At 34.0% G+C, this 17,630-nt stretch overlaps 1 protein-coding gene across 5 annotated transcripts; it reads right to left on the reverse strand.

Annotated features, from left to right (window-relative positions):
• Positions 1-579: 579 nt before the first annotated feature.
• Positions 580-17,630, reverse strand: LOC124367366 (zinc finger CCHC domain-containing protein 8 homolog). 5 transcript variants are annotated; one of them, XM_046824130.1, is made up of 9 exons: positions 17,256-17,393; positions 12,689-13,103; positions 11,772-11,938; positions 10,075-10,292; positions 8,234-8,358; positions 5,142-5,325; positions 3,321-3,469; positions 1,107-1,426; positions 580-1,075 (listed from the first exon to the last, which is right to left on the reverse strand). In XM_046824130.1, exons 2-8 carry the CDS (start codon positions 13,094-13,096, stop codon positions 1,115-1,117), a joined length of 1,563 nt encoding a protein of 520 aa, XP_046680086.1. In that variant the 5' UTR covers positions 13,097-13,103; positions 17,256-17,393; the 3' UTR covers positions 580-1,075; positions 1,107-1,114. The 5 variants fall into 5 exon arrangements, with proteins under 5 accessions (XP_046680086.1, XP_046680084.1, XP_046680083.1 ...); XM_046824128.1 differs by lacking the exon at positions 17,256-17,393 and adding an exon at positions 17,447-17,630 and having other exon boundaries at positions 580-1,426; positions 12,689-13,100; XM_046824127.1 differs by lacking the exon at positions 17,256-17,393 and adding an exon at positions 17,447-17,630 and having other exon boundaries at positions 580-1,426.

A 17,630-nucleotide genomic window follows, 5' to 3' on the forward strand; every position in this document is an offset into this window, starting at 1 on the left:
TCTTCAGAACACACGACTCACGAGTCAAGTCTGTCACAGCGTCAGATGTCTAACGCTGCACCAAGAGGAAGGTGAACTTGAGCTGAACTCAACATCAATTCCCATTGAATCAGCCCTTCCCACGATAGCTATGTTATTTGTGACGTTGTATGTTTTTTTTTATTTCCTATGCTCATGATATTGCATCTAGAGACATAAAATAACTTCCTGAATTTAATGAGACTAAAATCATTGTGATATCTGGAACATAAATATGTTTAATGGCATGCATACTCATATGTACCTATGTGTCCTTGACATACTCTCGGTATGATCTCCAAGTGCACTTCAACTTATATTATTAATAAATATTATATTATAATTTATACTATAATATTACTTGCTCAAGTGATTTTTCAATCTTAGCTGTGATTTTCCATGCTTAGCCTTATATAAAAATACATTTCAGCGATAATATTTAAGATATTTTTTTTAAGAAATATGAGAAGTCAAGTTGTGTATTACTGAACTAGTCACACATAATTATTAATCTTGTCAATTCAAATTTAGGTTAAGCAATAATAATTGCAAGATTCGTAATAGTTTTAAGATAAGACAGTTTATTTATTTTCACACAGTATAATTATAATATTGTGAAAATAAACACAAGATTTATATGGTTTCTTGTGTGGTTTTTGTATTTACATTCAGGATAATATCTCTGTAAAACTTACATTATATATTCTTAATTGCATTCTTAACTAAAAAATATTATGTCATCTGAACTTGCAACTTAGTAAAGTTTCTCATCTTACTTGGCTTAAGCCATCTTACACTATTTAATTACAACAATTAAAGTAGTTTAAAATAAAATAATGTGAGCAAATATACAAATGCAATCATCTGTAATGAGACTAAAACTAAATAGAATCTATATAAAACACAAAAACAAGATGCAAATAAATTTGTTGTCAATAAAATGTACAGATTTTTAAAATTCAACTGGTCCTTGTAAAATGTACATGGTGTTTGAACAAATGATTTACATACTTACAGTATATATACAGTCTTAAACTGCAAAGTACACACTAGTGACGTCAGGGATCACTGTTGATGTCAGGGATCACTATTGATGTCAGGGATCACTATTGATTTTCGAAAGTTTAGTGCGGACCTTGCGGATGAGACCACTCATCTTCTCGTATTTCCCGGTGGAGTCTGGGAGGTTCTCGTAGTTGATAACGTCGCAGATGTTGACTGAGAACTTGTCCGCGGAAGGCAGTCTGGCGTAAGGTGACACGCTCTTCAGTATTGGTGTTCCAAAGTCCACCGATTTGATCTTACCGATTCTGCTCTCTGGTGTGCTGCACAGGGGCGAGACATCGTTCAGCTCCGCCAGCAGGAGCTTCTTCTGCTCTTCTAACTGCGTCAGCGAAATTTCCTCCATCTAAACATCATGAATTAGTTAATTACTCATGGCACTGGAAAAATTACATTTCCGCACAATATCTTGAAAATTAACTGAGCTACAGGCTTGAAATTTTGCGTGAAGCTTCATTTCTATATAGTCAAGGGTTCTATGGTGGTGCATGTCTAACTATGGAAATTGGCAGAGTATCATCGAGAAAGCTGATGCAATTTGTCTGTCGAGAGGATGTAAATATTTCTTTTCTGTATGATGCCTGCTTGTCTGTCTGTTTGTGGGATATTTCAAGAATGAAATGAGCTATGGACTTAAAATTTGTCATGCAACCTCAGCAAAGCCTGTTACACGACACATGGTGTGGTATACCACTACCTTGTATATAATATATATAAATGCAGAAATAAACAGCAGACACTTAACTTTTGTAATTGTAGCTCTACTGGTACGTTTTTGGTATCGAATTTAGGTATCTAAATCCTTTTTTCTCAGAGAGGAGAATCCTTAAGTTCAGATCCAGGTTACATAATTTGTGAGAAATGTAGCTTTACAAAGTCAGATTTACGGACCACATATTTAAAAGTGATTATTTCACATGACCATTTACGAGATTGTTAGCAACCGACTCACTCATACACAGCTTGTGCACATCCATGGTTAATAACTAGATTAGCATTTCCAGTAATTTGGCCGGATGCTACTATTAGATGATTCGGCTGGCTCAACTTAGTATATAAGAATAATCTATAACAATGTAAGTAGGAGGAATTTACAACATGTTTGGAGAAAGCCAGATGGTATCTTACTTGTTCTTGTTTTCCACTCCTAGGTTTGAATTTATATGTATCACTTCCACTTTTTTACATTACTTCAAATTTGTAAATACTATTTCTAATAGATATATGTTCTTTTACATCCAGATCACGTTTCTCCATGATATTGTTTCCTGCAGCTATATTGTGTAGCAACAGCTGTTTACCGGTATAGTCTAGGAAAAATGAACAGTTTTACTACACCGAGTTTGCTGTCTATTAGCTATTATACTGACATCACGGTTTTCCAGGTTAAACTTTGGGAAAAAAGCACTAACAAAATTCTAATCTTGAAATATTTCGGATTCACTGTGGATAGCCAACTTCAGGCAACAAATTAGAGGTTAAGTGGAAAAGAGGAATTTTAAGTCCAACTTCATTTCTATAACAAAGACATTAATCATTTCATATTGTTTACAGTTTTGGTCTGATAATTGATGATAGTCAAGACACCAGTTGTGTATACTTAAGTGGTGGCAAGGTTTAAGCTGCAATCGCAGTTGTTGCATTTTGCGAAAATAGCAGAGTAAATGGGACGCTGTTTATATCGCCCTCAGAAAATTGTAACAACAGCAAGAATGAAGAACTCACCGCGAAAAGTATATAACTTTTTGAGAATAAGTCTAAAGCATTACAATATTGTGTTTCAATTACCCTAAGAATAAGATAATATATTTTGTCATCACATTTAATTCTATATAAATAAAACACTAGATACGGCACTAATGATGAAAAACTGTGTGGTCGGAAAGCGTCAACGGACGACCATGCTTTTTTCTATGACAGCAGTGCTGACATGACATGTAAGAAAGAGAACAAATATGAACGTTGTATGCTTCTAAATATTATGCATTAAAGTCTGTACTTAGTACAGGATATATTTTGAGATTATGTTATAATCCAATGTTATGTGGTAAGACAGACATTCGTAAAAGGTTAGGTAAAACCGATTTAAACAATTTGTTAATGATCTCTATTATAGATCCTAATAGTAAGGAATTCATTTCAATGAGGTTTAAATAATGGTGTTTAAGAACCAAGAAACCAGTTCCGACAAAGGATAGTATCGGGAGTTTTGAGACGTAGGAGAGAGTACACCGACTCACCGAGACTGACAGTGACTGAGACTGAGACTGAGAGTCGTCTGACTGAGAAGGCTCAGGGGGCAGCTCTGTGGGAGGGGGAGGGGGCAGTTCCTCTTCGTCTGGCAGTGGCGGCACAAACTTGCAGTTGTCCTCGGGTAACTCTGCCGCTTCTGTACAAACAAGAGGTTAAGTAACAAATTTAGCGAGAAAGTTGTAACAACCTGTAATGTTATATTGCTATTGTTTAATGGATATGCTCACAATAAACTGGGTTCTATCTCGGTATATAACAAATTAAGAATCAGAAATAGAATTTTCCTTTCTCTTATAGAATTCTAAGTGATCATTTGTATGCATTTTAAACTTTTTTCATACAGTTTTATGACACCTTAGAAAGAGTGTAGATTTTAGTCCTCAAAACTGTAAAATACAACGATGACAAATAACCAAATCCTAGTATCCTTCAAAATTATCCATTGTCAATAACAAACAAGATGGTGTAGTTGTTGTTGCAGTCTACATATCCCAAGGTGGTCTATTCATTTTTCTCCCTAAGCTTATAAAGTTCAAAGAATTTACCTTACTTGCTTGTGTTGTATTAAGCTACATTTTTAGGTTAACCTTGGAATTGGAAAAGTCGTAGTTTATGATTTATAGTTTGTATAAGTAAAGTTTTCCCACCATAAGTATTAACTTGTGCATATTATAATTTGGGTGTTATTGTGGTATAAATTATTTTTTTCCCTCTTAAAAGCTAGTATCATGATTTAATAATAAATGCATCTTGGAGCATAAAATAAACATAAAGAGTGCGAAATGGGAGTTTTGGGTCAGGTGCACTTATATAAAAAAATCACTGATCCTGTCCCAACTTCCCCCTATGCCAACCACAGTTAATTTAAAGTGGGCCCTCCCACCGGCTTTACCACAGTCCAGTGGCTCTCAGAAGTGTTCACAAGACCGCAAAAATCCCTAACGCCAGGCGCAGGAATCGAACCTGCAACTTCAAGCCAAACTCCCGCGCCTTAAACCACACAGCCACCCTGACTTGTGCAGATAGCACACTTACGATACCCGCTGTTGCTGTTCAAATCACCTTCTAGGGATTAACAGTGCTAGGGATTACACACCAGTTTTAGGGGTAATGAAGTAGAACAGATTTAAATTTGGTTATTACTTCTCTGTATAGATCACCTTGGGGAGGTTGGATATATTTATACAATCTCTGGAGGAACTCTCACAACTTGTAATAATCCTTAAATGTAAAATTGTCAAACACAGAGACGTATTCCGGAGTTAGATTACAAAAAACAAATGGTGAAACAGTTTTAAAAACACAATTCGACAGTTCAGTTTGTATTGTGCCAATGAAGTTGACATGTCGTGAATCTTGCTTGGATTGTATATTGATTAATGTGAACATACAGGACTATAAGTATACGGTTAAATTACTTGATCATCACGCCTTACGTGTTAAAATATTTCGACATTACGCATAATTTTCAAGCCGCTAAAACACTTAGGCCTAATACAAAAATAAGACCTAGGACAACAAATATGATCAAGTTTTTTTCTGTCTTTTATCAAATTTAGTCTGTTGGAAGCTTGTATTTCTGTTAAAAACGTTAGTGAGAGAATAACTGAGTAAAGTACGGTAGAGTATTACAAGAAAAATAAAAGTGAACCTAAGTGAAATAAAGAAATAAAGCACACAACTTGCCAAAGTTGACTGAAACAGAAGATCCACCACTTGTTCCTCAGCTTCCGAGAACCAGCACGTTAATATTTTTAATGATTAAAGTGATACAAGAACTTTCCACCCTACTATAGGGCGAGACGTACCGGGAGTCTCCTCGTAGTCCATATCCTCTGAATCACTCTGTGACGACTCGTCGATAGAGTCTCTGGTGGCCTGGGACAGTTTCCGTCGCTTGTAACCTCCAACGATGCGACCCGTCAACTTCTCCAACATCAACTCCACACTTTGTTGGCGAGATAAAGGAGGAACTTTGTAGAAATCACTGTCCTGTGAGCAGAAGTGTCAGTGTGACAAATCAATATTTGCTAATCAAAATTTGAGTTAAGGAACAATATTCACATCTTATTGTGTATCCATATAACATATCTTATGTGTAAAAATTGAAAACAAAACATGTACATCACAGATTTATGTTCACAGGGATAAATATCGAAATCAAGATATAATATGATATATCTCTCGTCTCCTTAGTAGTTCAGTTTTCGACAAAATGCAACGACTACTTCATTTTGTTGCAGGAGTGCGTCAATATTTAAAATGTATATCAAATATAATATCAAGGCTATTTAACAACCCAAGATGAAATTTATTACCATGTATGTAGATGATATTCTAGTAAAGTCAGATTATATTTAGCTGCCAAATTACCAAATGTAAAATGTTGGAAACAAAGAAAATTGTTAACACAGACACTGTCTTAAGTTATTTATGGATAAATTATAGGTTTAGAGTGGATACATGGACGTTTATGTTATTCTGTGCTCATTTTCCTCCAAAATATTGTTTAACACGTTCACGACGACGTGTACTCCATCGGGTAAATGCGATCTTTCACAACTGCCATCGTGTATCCGACTGGGTACACACCGAGCTTTCGTAAAGCACGTTGTGCACCCAATGTGATGCTGTGCAATTTGTTATTGCGGTTTTATTGTTTGCCTGTCTTTGTGGTTTGTTAAATTTTATCCCGCGCTTAAATAAATACCTCGGACTATCGTGTACCCAGTCGGGCATACAATTGCTTTATTTTTAAGGTAAATTAATTTTTTGTATACTCCTTGAAGTACACAAAATTTGCAAAAAACATATTGAAATAATTTGTTTTCTGCAAAACTGCGAAGCTTACATACTAATCAATCTCGTTACACTTTATAATAGACGTTTAATGTAAAAAAATCTATTACGGTTTTCTGACCATTATTATTGAAAAAAATCAACAGCAAATAGAAAAATCTAGTAATTAAACGTTGTTGTGAACGTATTAATTTTGTTGAAACATAAAATATGATTATAAATTTTGCAAGAGGACTATAAAACATCTGGCTGGAAATCATCCCATCTTCAGCTAGATCTCACATTAGAACAACTAATTGGTCTTGAAAGAGGAAGAGGACGTTCCGTATGTTCTCTATCATATGGTCAGTACTCTATCTGCATATTCTACTGAGACAAAATGTATCTTGCCATATATAACCGTTGTTCACTTAAGACCACTGATGGGAATCCTTTCGTGTTAAGTCTCATGTAAATAATGTATAGTATGATTACTTTAAGATAGTTGTTGGAGTTCCTCAGGAGTCTGTTTTGGTCCCTGTTTTGTACATATTTTAGTTTCAACCATTTAGGGAACCATTAGTGCCAAAAACTTCCAGCCAACAAGACCAAGCTCATTTGAAGCATTTTTTATATTTTTAACAATGTGATTGTAACTTTTTTAAGGAGAGGGCAATCCCCTTTTATGCCTTAATCCGCCTGTCCTTGTGGACCAATGGCCTGTGCGAGGATCTTATCAAACAGAATAAGGGGGAGAGTCGATACAGTACAAGGACGATGGTACTGATAAAAAGTGCAACGGTCACTCAGGATTTGAATCTTCGCTATCTGTAACTCAGACCCAAAGTCCAACATCAGACCACTCGGCTATCGGCACTCCCACTATGTAATGCTCTTAGCTAAAAGGGTAATTTTGTTGTTGATTCATCCCTTCAAAGCACACAATTGTATCAGCACTGGAACATAATCAAACAAACAAGCAATGTAACAAGACATAAATGAACATCAACTGGAACAGAACAAGTTACAGACAGTGGCTTACTGAAAAGTGACATTATTCATACACCTAAGATATTGTTATATTTAGGTGGAATGGTTAGTAAATAACATGTAGATGCTATTTTTTATTGTTATTTGGATAAAATTTAAATGAAAGATTGGACGTTTGTTTCCAAAAGGTTAGTATACATATATTGTCAGTCCATCATTCGAACGATACAACATTACTATGTTCAGATTCTGATTTTCAGGGGATAAATGATCAATCACCTGTATGTTGTATGACTTGCTAAAGACTGGTATGTCGCAAACAATCTAGTCATTAATGACAATAACACTTGTTAGCATATTGTCTTTACTATAAGGAAAACCCTAGTTATGGTACATAGTTTTATTTAAAACCTGTAAAGCTTCTTGGTATGTACCTATTTCCAAATTATTTTAGAACAAACATGTTTATACTATATCTGTAAAAAGCTCTCAAGATCTTTTGAAAAAGCTTAGTTTTTTTATAAAAGTGTAAATTTTGATGTGTTGTTTATGATATACTTAGGCCTACTTCAAATAATTAGTGTTACAGTGTCCACCTTTGCAGCAACAGTAGCTCTTCAAAAGCCAAAATTAACAGCAATATTTATTGTTTAATTAGTTGCATTTATTTATACGAATTTGCGCATTAAAGAATTTAAAATGTCTGTTGCACTTTAAAAAACAAAAGCTCTTTATTCAATGGATGAATATTTTAGTTTTAACATGATAGATTTTACCAAAAAAGTATTTTTAAGTAATTTAAAGTGTATTATTACTTGACGTAACCTTTATCATTTTGTAAATTATGTAATAGCTAGTAAAAATATTTTAAGTATATTGTTTAATGGGGATAACCAAATAAAAGAACTTTTTATACAATTTAAAAAAGCTTGCCAATTACAGTGGATATATATATTTATAAGTGGATAATATTTTATTCTCACAGACCTACAATCACCATATATGCAAAATGAGTTGAATTATTTTTGTAGCAATAATAAAAATTACTTTTTTTGACCAGAACTATCTTTTTTTAAAAGCCTTTCTCACTACAACACTCTATAGAACTTTGAATTGATCATAGTCAACATACATCGTAAGTATCTGGAGGTGGAGGCACATTAAATCCTGGATAGTGATGGATTTTTCGGATATCGTACTTGTCCAGGCTGCCTTTCTCCAGGATCTCCCCTGTCTCTGATCCTGGCTCCGCAACCTCTGCAACATAATTATAATCATAATACTATAGGTTTACAACAAATGTCGGCCAAAGTAATCAATAACAAATAGAAATCTGAGATCCAGTAGTGTAACTAAGGGGGAGGGTATGAGGGGGGTTGAACCTCCCCAAAAATTTAAATAATATATGTATATTAGTAAATCAATAATATTCTAAATATCTGAAAGAGCTTTATATAACCAATTAGTTGATTTCTTAGAAACAACAAATTTAATCCAAGATTGCCAGTGTGGTTTTCAAAAGGGAAAATCAGTTCCCACCACAGCAACAGAATTTATTGAGTCAGTAATCAATTTATTAGATGAAAAAAACAAAGTAATGGGGGGTTTATGGACCTAAGCAGAGCGTTTGACTCTTTATCTCACCCATCCCTGTTTAAAAAGTTACAAAATTTAGGCATAAGGGGCAAGGCATATGATTGGGTTGAATCTTATCTTGAAAATCAAAACAATTTGTTCAAATAACACACCTTGATGGTAAAAATATCAGGAATTATTACAGATCTTCAGTAAAAACAATTAAATATGGGGTCCTGCAAGGCTCTACTTTAGGTCCAATATTATTTATTTGTTATGTAAATGATTTTCCAAAATTATGCTGCTCTAGTAAATCATGCTTGTACGCAGACAACACGAGTCTAAATATTAATGCATCCTCATGGGATAGCGTCAAAATCAAAATAAATAGTCATCTAATAAGTTTTTCTGGTTATTTCACTGGAAACAATCTGCTCCTTAATTTAGAAAAAAAAAATTGTAAAAAGTAAAGTAAAGTAAAGATGTCTTATTTTACCAGGCGAAGTTAGGGCTAAGAAGCCCTCTCTAACACTTAACCTGGGTTTTTGATGTTCCAAACAAAAAACTGTAAAATAATGAGCCACCAATTAGCACAGGTGAGTTTAAAATATCCCAAGTAGAAGAGGTAAATTTGTTGGGAATAACTGTGGACAAAAATCTCAACTGGGGCAATCATGTTGATAAAGTTCTTTCAAAATTATCCTCCGGTTCATATGCAATAAGAAAATTAAAATATCCATGTGATTATAAAACTTTCAAAATTATTTATTTTTCTTACATACACACTCCATAATTAGTTGTCACATATCTTTATGTTGAGCAACAACTTCCAAAAATCTTGATTCAACTCTAAAATTACAAAAAAAGGCAATAACAATTGTATTGAACCTAAAGACACAAACCTCAGTAAAGGAAAAATTGGTGGAATTACAGATTCTTACTGTTTATGGACTATATGTTTGTGAAGTAATATTGTCAGTCAGGTCAAGAATCTGAGAGCAAATGCTTATTGGTACAAGTCACCAGTACAACACACGGCAGAAAGATAAATTGGCACTTTTTGAAAAATCCACAATCCGCTGGAATTAACATTTACATGAAAATACCCAAAAATATAAAAATTATAAATATAAGAAAAAATATATAAAAATTTTGTTCTCTTTCAAAATTTAAAAACAAACTAAAAATGTATGTAATAAATAAAACCCTTTATTCGTTCAACGGACTATGAGGATATTGGACCATACTTTATTTTAATTTAGTAAAATGTCATAAATATATGGTCTTAATTTCTAAGTTTCTGACACCATTCAATTGTATTCTTGTAATTCAGTATGAATAAAGAATATTTAGATTTGATTCGATACAGTAAGAGTGCTCGGTTTGTGCACAACTCACGGTTGCCTTGGCCATCGAACATAGTAATGCCAGAGTGTGACACGCAAGCCTCCGCCAGCCAGCCCGGCGGGTACCCCAGTCTCCTCATCATGTATATGTGGGCGGGCAGTTCTCGAGGGTCCACTCCCAGTGCACGCCGCAGTGCGCTGCTCATCTGACCTGGCACCAGGTGTGCCAACCGTTGGCCCTCGTCCACATGGTACCGTCGATATATAGGCCTACACATGTACATCAATGATATCAACACAGGATTCACCTGGACGTGATTGGCTACAGCTTACAGAAAGTGTTGTATAACGTGAATTATCCTAACCCTATTATTAGCGAGAAATAAACACTAAGATAATAATAAACTACAGAAATATTGTAAAAAAAATTTATTTTTAACTATCAGGAAAATCAAATAATTCAATTGTTATATATGATCATCTTTGTTTCCAAAGGATTTCATATAAACTGAACAAATTAATTTTAATGCTTTTTATTTGTTTATTTAACTTGTTAACAATTTTGTGGTCTACATACAAAAAATATACATCATGAACCCTGCGTTCTAATGAGGGCTGAAGAATAAAAGTTGAGGTAGTAGTGGTTTAGTTTTATTCTACATATGGTGAAAATAAGAACAGTATACCTTTTTGCCTAGATTACACTATATTTTGTGGTCTAGGTGTCTCTGATGTTAAATTAATGTAACGAGTTTGTTTTAAATATTTTTGCCACCGCCTTTTTTTGCATCACTTGATACAAACATGACTCCACATTTCAGGAGTAAAGTCTGCAATAGCGTCAGGTCAAGACGCTGCAATAACAGGAAGGTGAACTGGAGCTTAACTCAACATTCACATTGAATCAATCTTTCCCACCATAGCTACGTTATGTGTAATTTATAATAGTATCAAGCTCCAAAGCCTTGATGTCATCTCTTAAGTCATTGAAATCCTCACTCCTGCACGAGGAATACTATTTAGAAGTTTTTATTCAGTTTCTCATAATAGTTTATTTTAATATCATGAATAGACAAACAGACAATATTCTTTATTTACATATTCATAGAGAATAGTAACAGCGTCCTTAAAACTAACAATATTAAAATTTGTATACAATAAATTGGTCTTGTTTTTTTCCATCAAACATCTCTTTCTAGATATTCTTCAATGGTGTAGTAGGGATTTTCTAGCAGCCACTTCTTTACTTCACTCCTGAAAGCCTTTGTGTTACTCTTCTTCAGATCTTCTGGTAAATAGTTCCACAGCTTCATACCCATGTATTATGGCTTCTCCTCAAACAGGGCAATTCGATGCACAGAAAGATGAAAGTTTTCTGCCCTTCGTACGCCCTAATAATTTACTTTGACCATTGTTTGTGAACAATGTTATTTTTTGCAAATAAAGAATCTGAATCTAACAGACTATTGTATCCCTTTTTTGAAAACAAATTTTTTACGAAAGCCTTTACTGAACCGACTGTCCCACAGTATACGATCTGTCCATTGTACTGTGTGCATTGCATTAACTATTTACAAGGCACACAGCCATTTAGCTTTTAGTACAAACTTTGCTAAAAATTAAAACCTAACGATATTGCAGGAACAGTGAAAACATGTTACCAATGTGAATATTGGGAAAGACAGAAAATCTTTCTAAAATTGACTAGTGCCATCCTGTAGAAGGTAGAAACGACAGAAATACACTCACATTGCAGGCCTTGACTCCTGAAACTCTCTCCTGCTCCTGGCGACCTTGGCGTGATTCCTCGGGTGCGGACAGTCGCGCAGAGAGTGAGTAGTCTCCTCACAGTTCCAGCAAGTGTTGGCCAACTTGTTCCTCTTTCCTTTCTGGTTTTGTGATTTCCGGAAGTTCTCCTGACCACGCAAAAACAATGTTCAGTTAAGTAACAATTAGTTTTTATATGTAATAAGATTTGTATAAATATAGACTAATTAAATTATAGTTTTGTACTAATAGGGTACACAATATTAATACATTCAAATCATTACAAGTAAAAATAATCAAAATTGTACTACAGAGACCAGTAACTCTTGTTTGAATCATATTATTAACCCTGTATATAAATTTCTATATCTTCCTCTAGTGTGTAATTAGCTTTGAAAAAATAAATGCTAATTTGCTTAAAGTTCCATTTGGCTTAAGATTTCTAAGCTATTATAAAAAGCAAAACCATTAAAACTAATATTGTTAAAGACTTATGAAATGCTCTTTTACTAATTAATATATGTATAGAAAACAAAACGTTAAATTTTCTAATTCACGGAAAATAGAATCAGCTATCATAATAAAAAAACAAAAATTGAAATCCCAATTGGGGTCATCCTACAGTTGCTGTAAAAAATGTTTAAATATAACATACAATACGGAATTCGACATAGGAACAGAGCTAGTGCACAGATCTTAAGAATTGCACTGTAATCCTCCTACCCGCATGGAAAACGCTACCAAATGCGCAAGTGTACAACGGAAAATGGCGTTTGATTGCTAGGATAACTAGTTTCAGATCGATAAAAGGCAACTGATTTACGTATTAGTTCTAACTTTGGTTCAGAAGGGTACCATAAAATATTATTAATTTCACAAAAGTAAGAAGAATAACTTACATTAATTATGTATCTGGGAGATTGTGTTTCTTGACCAGAAAGCTGTGGGTTTCGATCCTCCATAACAAACAAGAAGTCACCTGCCGGATTTACAATTTTGGTTGTCTCATTGCTTGTTGCTTGTGATGCTTCGGCTTTGGTATTATCAACCTCATCGACTCTTGAGAAACTCATTTTTCCATACTCATCATTGTTTAACCGGATGAAATTTTCAGGTTCCTCAACAGGCGTAGGTTTGCAGTCATGACTAGTTGTTGTTTTGAAAGGGGAAACATCACCAGGTCTCCTGTCTTCAATAAACAGTACTTCTTCTGTCTCGATTACTTTTGGACATTCGGTTGGACTTTCAGGACTTTCGGTTGGACTTTCAGGACTTTCGGTTGGGCTTTCTGGACTCTCCAACTCCATTATCCTGCTAAAAATTCAAAAATTAGTAAACAAACTATTATTCAGCAAATAACCATAAAAAATCAACAATCTACGAGTAAAACTATTGAAACACTGGTTTTGCTGAGTTTCATCTCTGGTATTTGTAAAATTTATGTTAGTCACACTAAAACTGCTGAAATCAATAAGCAAGTTTGAACACCTGTAATGATAATCTACTGCCACTTTAATTCCAAATTATGACCTACCCAATGAGATTAATTTCTGTAAAAAGTAAGTATTGGATGCTCTTTTCGGAAATAGAGCATTTTTTAACCCTAAGAAGTGCGTGTAAACTCTACATAATGAGTAAGGACGTTATTTGATGTATATTCTTATACTGGCCCAAAAGAGTACGGACGTCATATGACGTTTAGCCTCTGTATTTTTTTTATAGTAAATGCATTGCTAATACTGATTGCCTTTAGGTAGATTACTCTGTAAAGTGGTTCCATCTATCGGCAACATACTTAACTTCCATGTTTGTGCTCACATTCACTTGTAATCAGATTTTATCACCAGATCGCAGTAGCCACCTGGTAGAAGCCACAGACTCAAAGTAGCATTGTGCACACATCGCTTTGCTGTCAGATTATGCCGTCATATTATACTAGCCATTCCTTGTATACTGCATACTGTGGCCATATTTATCTTGTGAGAGTGACATATATTTGTTGAGCAACCATCTAGTTTGTTACTGTTGTCCAAATGGCAGACAATATTGAACGAGTCTGTCGTAGTGAGGAAATAAGACATTTGATATACGACTACAGTGAAAGTGATCAAATTTCAGTTAGTGAAGATCAAGGTTTGCACTCAGATGAAGACCTTCTTGACATGGAAGGACACCTCTTACGAGTGCTCAACCTGCGGTGTTGCTCTTTGTATGTATCCCTGTTTTGAGGACTGGGTTGTAACGGAAAAATCCGTTAACCCAGGAGGGATCACTTCTGGCTTATTTATACCTTCCAGTTGAACCCACACTGGGAAACAGCAAAAGTCGATGTGTCACTTAAATCTGAACAACCATATGGATGCCCAGGAGCAGCACATCACTAACCGCAAATGTTGAAGGTCTATAGGACTATGTGCAATTTCTAAGCTTCTTGTCCTAAGAGAAGAAAAAAAAAATGGCAGTGAGTGGCATAACTAAGGGGGAAGATAATAACAAATAGTAGATAAGAACAGAGTGGCTTCCTTCCTGCTGACGCTTCCTTTTGGGCGACAGAAAGCAAGTACCTATCACCATAATGGCCTGCAATTTTCACAAGTCAAATAAAGCCTTTTCTTTAACAATGTTGTTTTTGGGTCCCTGGTAAGAAAAACTCTAACAAAAATAGTGGCCTCCGGAAAATACCAAAGTGTCAATAATGCAATAAGTGAAAAAAATATGACAACATACACTACATATAATTTGGCTTATTTCAGCATTTAACAATTTAATCCAGACATGGGCCACGAGTGCATGTTGCTGTCTGTCCATGAGCGCATGACACAGAGGTACACTAAATGTGCGATCCAGGTGCACGTCTGGATTTACTTATAATGTGATTATAATATTTAACCAAATGCAATCGAACTCTGCATACTATATCTAGACATCACAAAGACTGGTAAAAAAGTTTTTATTCTTTGGGTTGTTGCTATGACATATTATTTGGCAGGTTCCTTGTGTTACTCTTCATTGATGACAAGGTGTTACATTTTATGTATATTAAATTAGTAATTTTGTATGTGTTTTTTTATTATTCTATTAGTTTTGTGTATAATATGAACAATTTTGAATATGAGTACAAGACATCACCTGTAGGTGCAACAGATCAAGCAAACATAAGTGCTCATAAGTACACTCTTTAAAAAAATGAATTAACTAAGTTGTGGTTTTAGAGTAAATTTCCTTCAATAACTAAAATGTATACTATGTTCTTCAATGTAGGTGCTATGACCGTTGAGTGAGTATTTCTAATTAGATGTAGAAAAGGCCTACTCATTTGTGCTGTAAAGCCTTATAAAAGACAATTACAGACTAAATGTTCAAACTAAAAAACATCTATTTTATTAAAAAAGACTAAAGGCTTCATACAAAAATATTAAAAGTTAATCAAATACACCATTTATTGATTATTTTACTTAAACAAGCACATTGTTAGGCAAATAAGACCTTATTTGTTAATTCTCAATGACAAATAAAAAAAATTATGAATATCTATTTTAAACTTTTTTAAAATGGCGAAACTGGCCTGAAATTCTTTGCACATATTTTATAAAAACAGGCTGGCATATTTCACAAGTACTAAGAAAAAAAAGTCTGGCATTTAAGGTTAAAACAAGATGTTGAACTTAAGGATCTGTGCTGGAGATAGTGCAAGTTCAAATTATGTCTGTGACCATTGATTGCACTTTTTATTAGTATCATTCACATTTTACTGTATCGACTCTCCTACTTTTTCTGTTTGATAAGGTTCTCCAACAGGTCAGTGGCTCATGAGGACAGGTAAAATAAGGGTTAAAAGAGCAACAATCTCTAATTTAAAAAAAATACCGTCTTGAATACAAGTAGACTGTAAAGGAGTATGTAAGTAGCTTATCTGACAGTTACTAGACGAAAATTTCATGTGAACATTCCACCTTAAGTTCGGGGGAAAAAATTGAGTCGGTACAACACAATACTGATAACATTTTAAAAGACAGAGGCGGGGCCACTGGTACACACTGGCAGCTCCAGAGTTAAGATCTTTTCTGCTGAAAAGAGAACTTGAATGGAAAGAGAGCCATGGAAAATATTAGGGGTACGGTCCAATAAGCGGACCCAGTTTTTTATATCGAAATTGGCAAACGATATTACTTAATCATAACCATCGATATAATCAATCGATACTGATGAATTATTTTTAACAACTTAAATAATCTATATGAACAGCTGTAAACACTTTCTAATAATACAAGGTAATATTTTAAATTTCACGTAACATTGTGTATTAAAATGGCCGTCAATCTTAGGAAGCTTCACGAAATTGCTTTAAAAGACGATAAAATATGTTTTTTATGGCTTCAGGATGTTGGGTTAGTACCTAAAAATCCATTATGTGATATTTGTGGAAAGGTAACAAATGTAACTGTCAGAGGAGCTAACATGGTCGTCTTCAGATGCAAAAAAAGAAGGTAATGGTGGACACAACTTTAGTAAAAACGTTTTTCGTTCTGTTACATTTAGTTAAAGTTATGAGTTTCCCTGATTTTGGTTATGTTCATTTATTATTTGTTATCATTAAATTCACATTTTAATTTAAACATATGATTGTTATTACTTTTATATCGATTGATAGTCTATGATTCGATATGCGAATATTAGGTATCGATGATTATATTCTTCGATATAAAAAACCGGGTCCGCTTATTGGACCCTACCCAATATTAGGTTATTGAGATTCAGATATGGCAGAATAAAAACAATAATAATAATAATAGAATTTGATAATTTTTTCAGTTCACTATCCCTAGCCTACTTTCTTTAACTACACATACACTTAATACAAAAATGTACAAGAAGAATAGGGTAGGGTACGATAAGCGGACCCGGTTTTTTATATTGAAATTGGCAAAGGATATTACTTAATCATAACCATCGATATAATCAATCGATACTGATTAATTATTTTGAATAATTAACTTAAATAATCAATATCAACAGCTGTAACACTTTCAAAGAATACACGTAAGGTAATATTTCAATTTTACATAATTAACATTTGATTATTAAAAATTGCAGTCAATTTTAGAAACTACACCACACTGCTTTGAAATAAGATATGTTTTTCGTGGCTTCAACATGTTGTATTCGTACCGAAAAACCCGTTATGTGAAATTTGTGGGAAAGAAACAACTGTAACAGTGAGAGTAGCAAGTATGGTCATCTTCAGTTTTCCTAATTTTGGTTATAATAATTTGTTTGACCACTGTAAATATTAAATTAATATTCATATAGGACTATAGATACTTTTAGATCGATTGATAGTCTAGGATTTAAGATGCGAATATTAGGTATCGATGGTTACATTCTTCGATATAAAAAACCGGGTCCGCTTATCGTACCCTACCTGAAGAATATTGATACTGGTCATAGTATATGAACATAACTCACTAGCAATGCTCCTACCACAAAAGGCAGGTGCTTTAGTGGCCTAGTCTGTCCTACCTGGTACCAAAAACATTAAAATTAGCACCTACAAATAATTTAAAACCACGTTCTTATTAACTTAAGCTTGTATTTATACTAAAAACATTAAAATTAGAACCTAAAAATAATTTTAAACCACGTTCTTATTGACTTACACTTGTATTTATAAATATAAAATCAGAAGGAAAACGTTAAAATTTTACTGTGTCATTTTTCTACCACTTCTTCCAAAACGAAACGATATTATTCTCAATTCATATTGTCATAACATAACCTCAATAATGACCTGTATAAACAACAGAAATTGACTTTGAAGTTCACACTCCACATTCGGTATAC

This window comes from Homalodisca vitripennis, chromosome 8, assembly GCF_021130785.1.
Source record: "Homalodisca vitripennis isolate AUS2020 chromosome 8, UT_GWSS_2.1, whole genome shotgun sequence".
In the NCBI taxonomy this organism is placed as follows: domain Eukaryota; kingdom Metazoa; phylum Arthropoda; class Insecta; order Hemiptera; family Cicadellidae; genus Homalodisca; species Homalodisca vitripennis.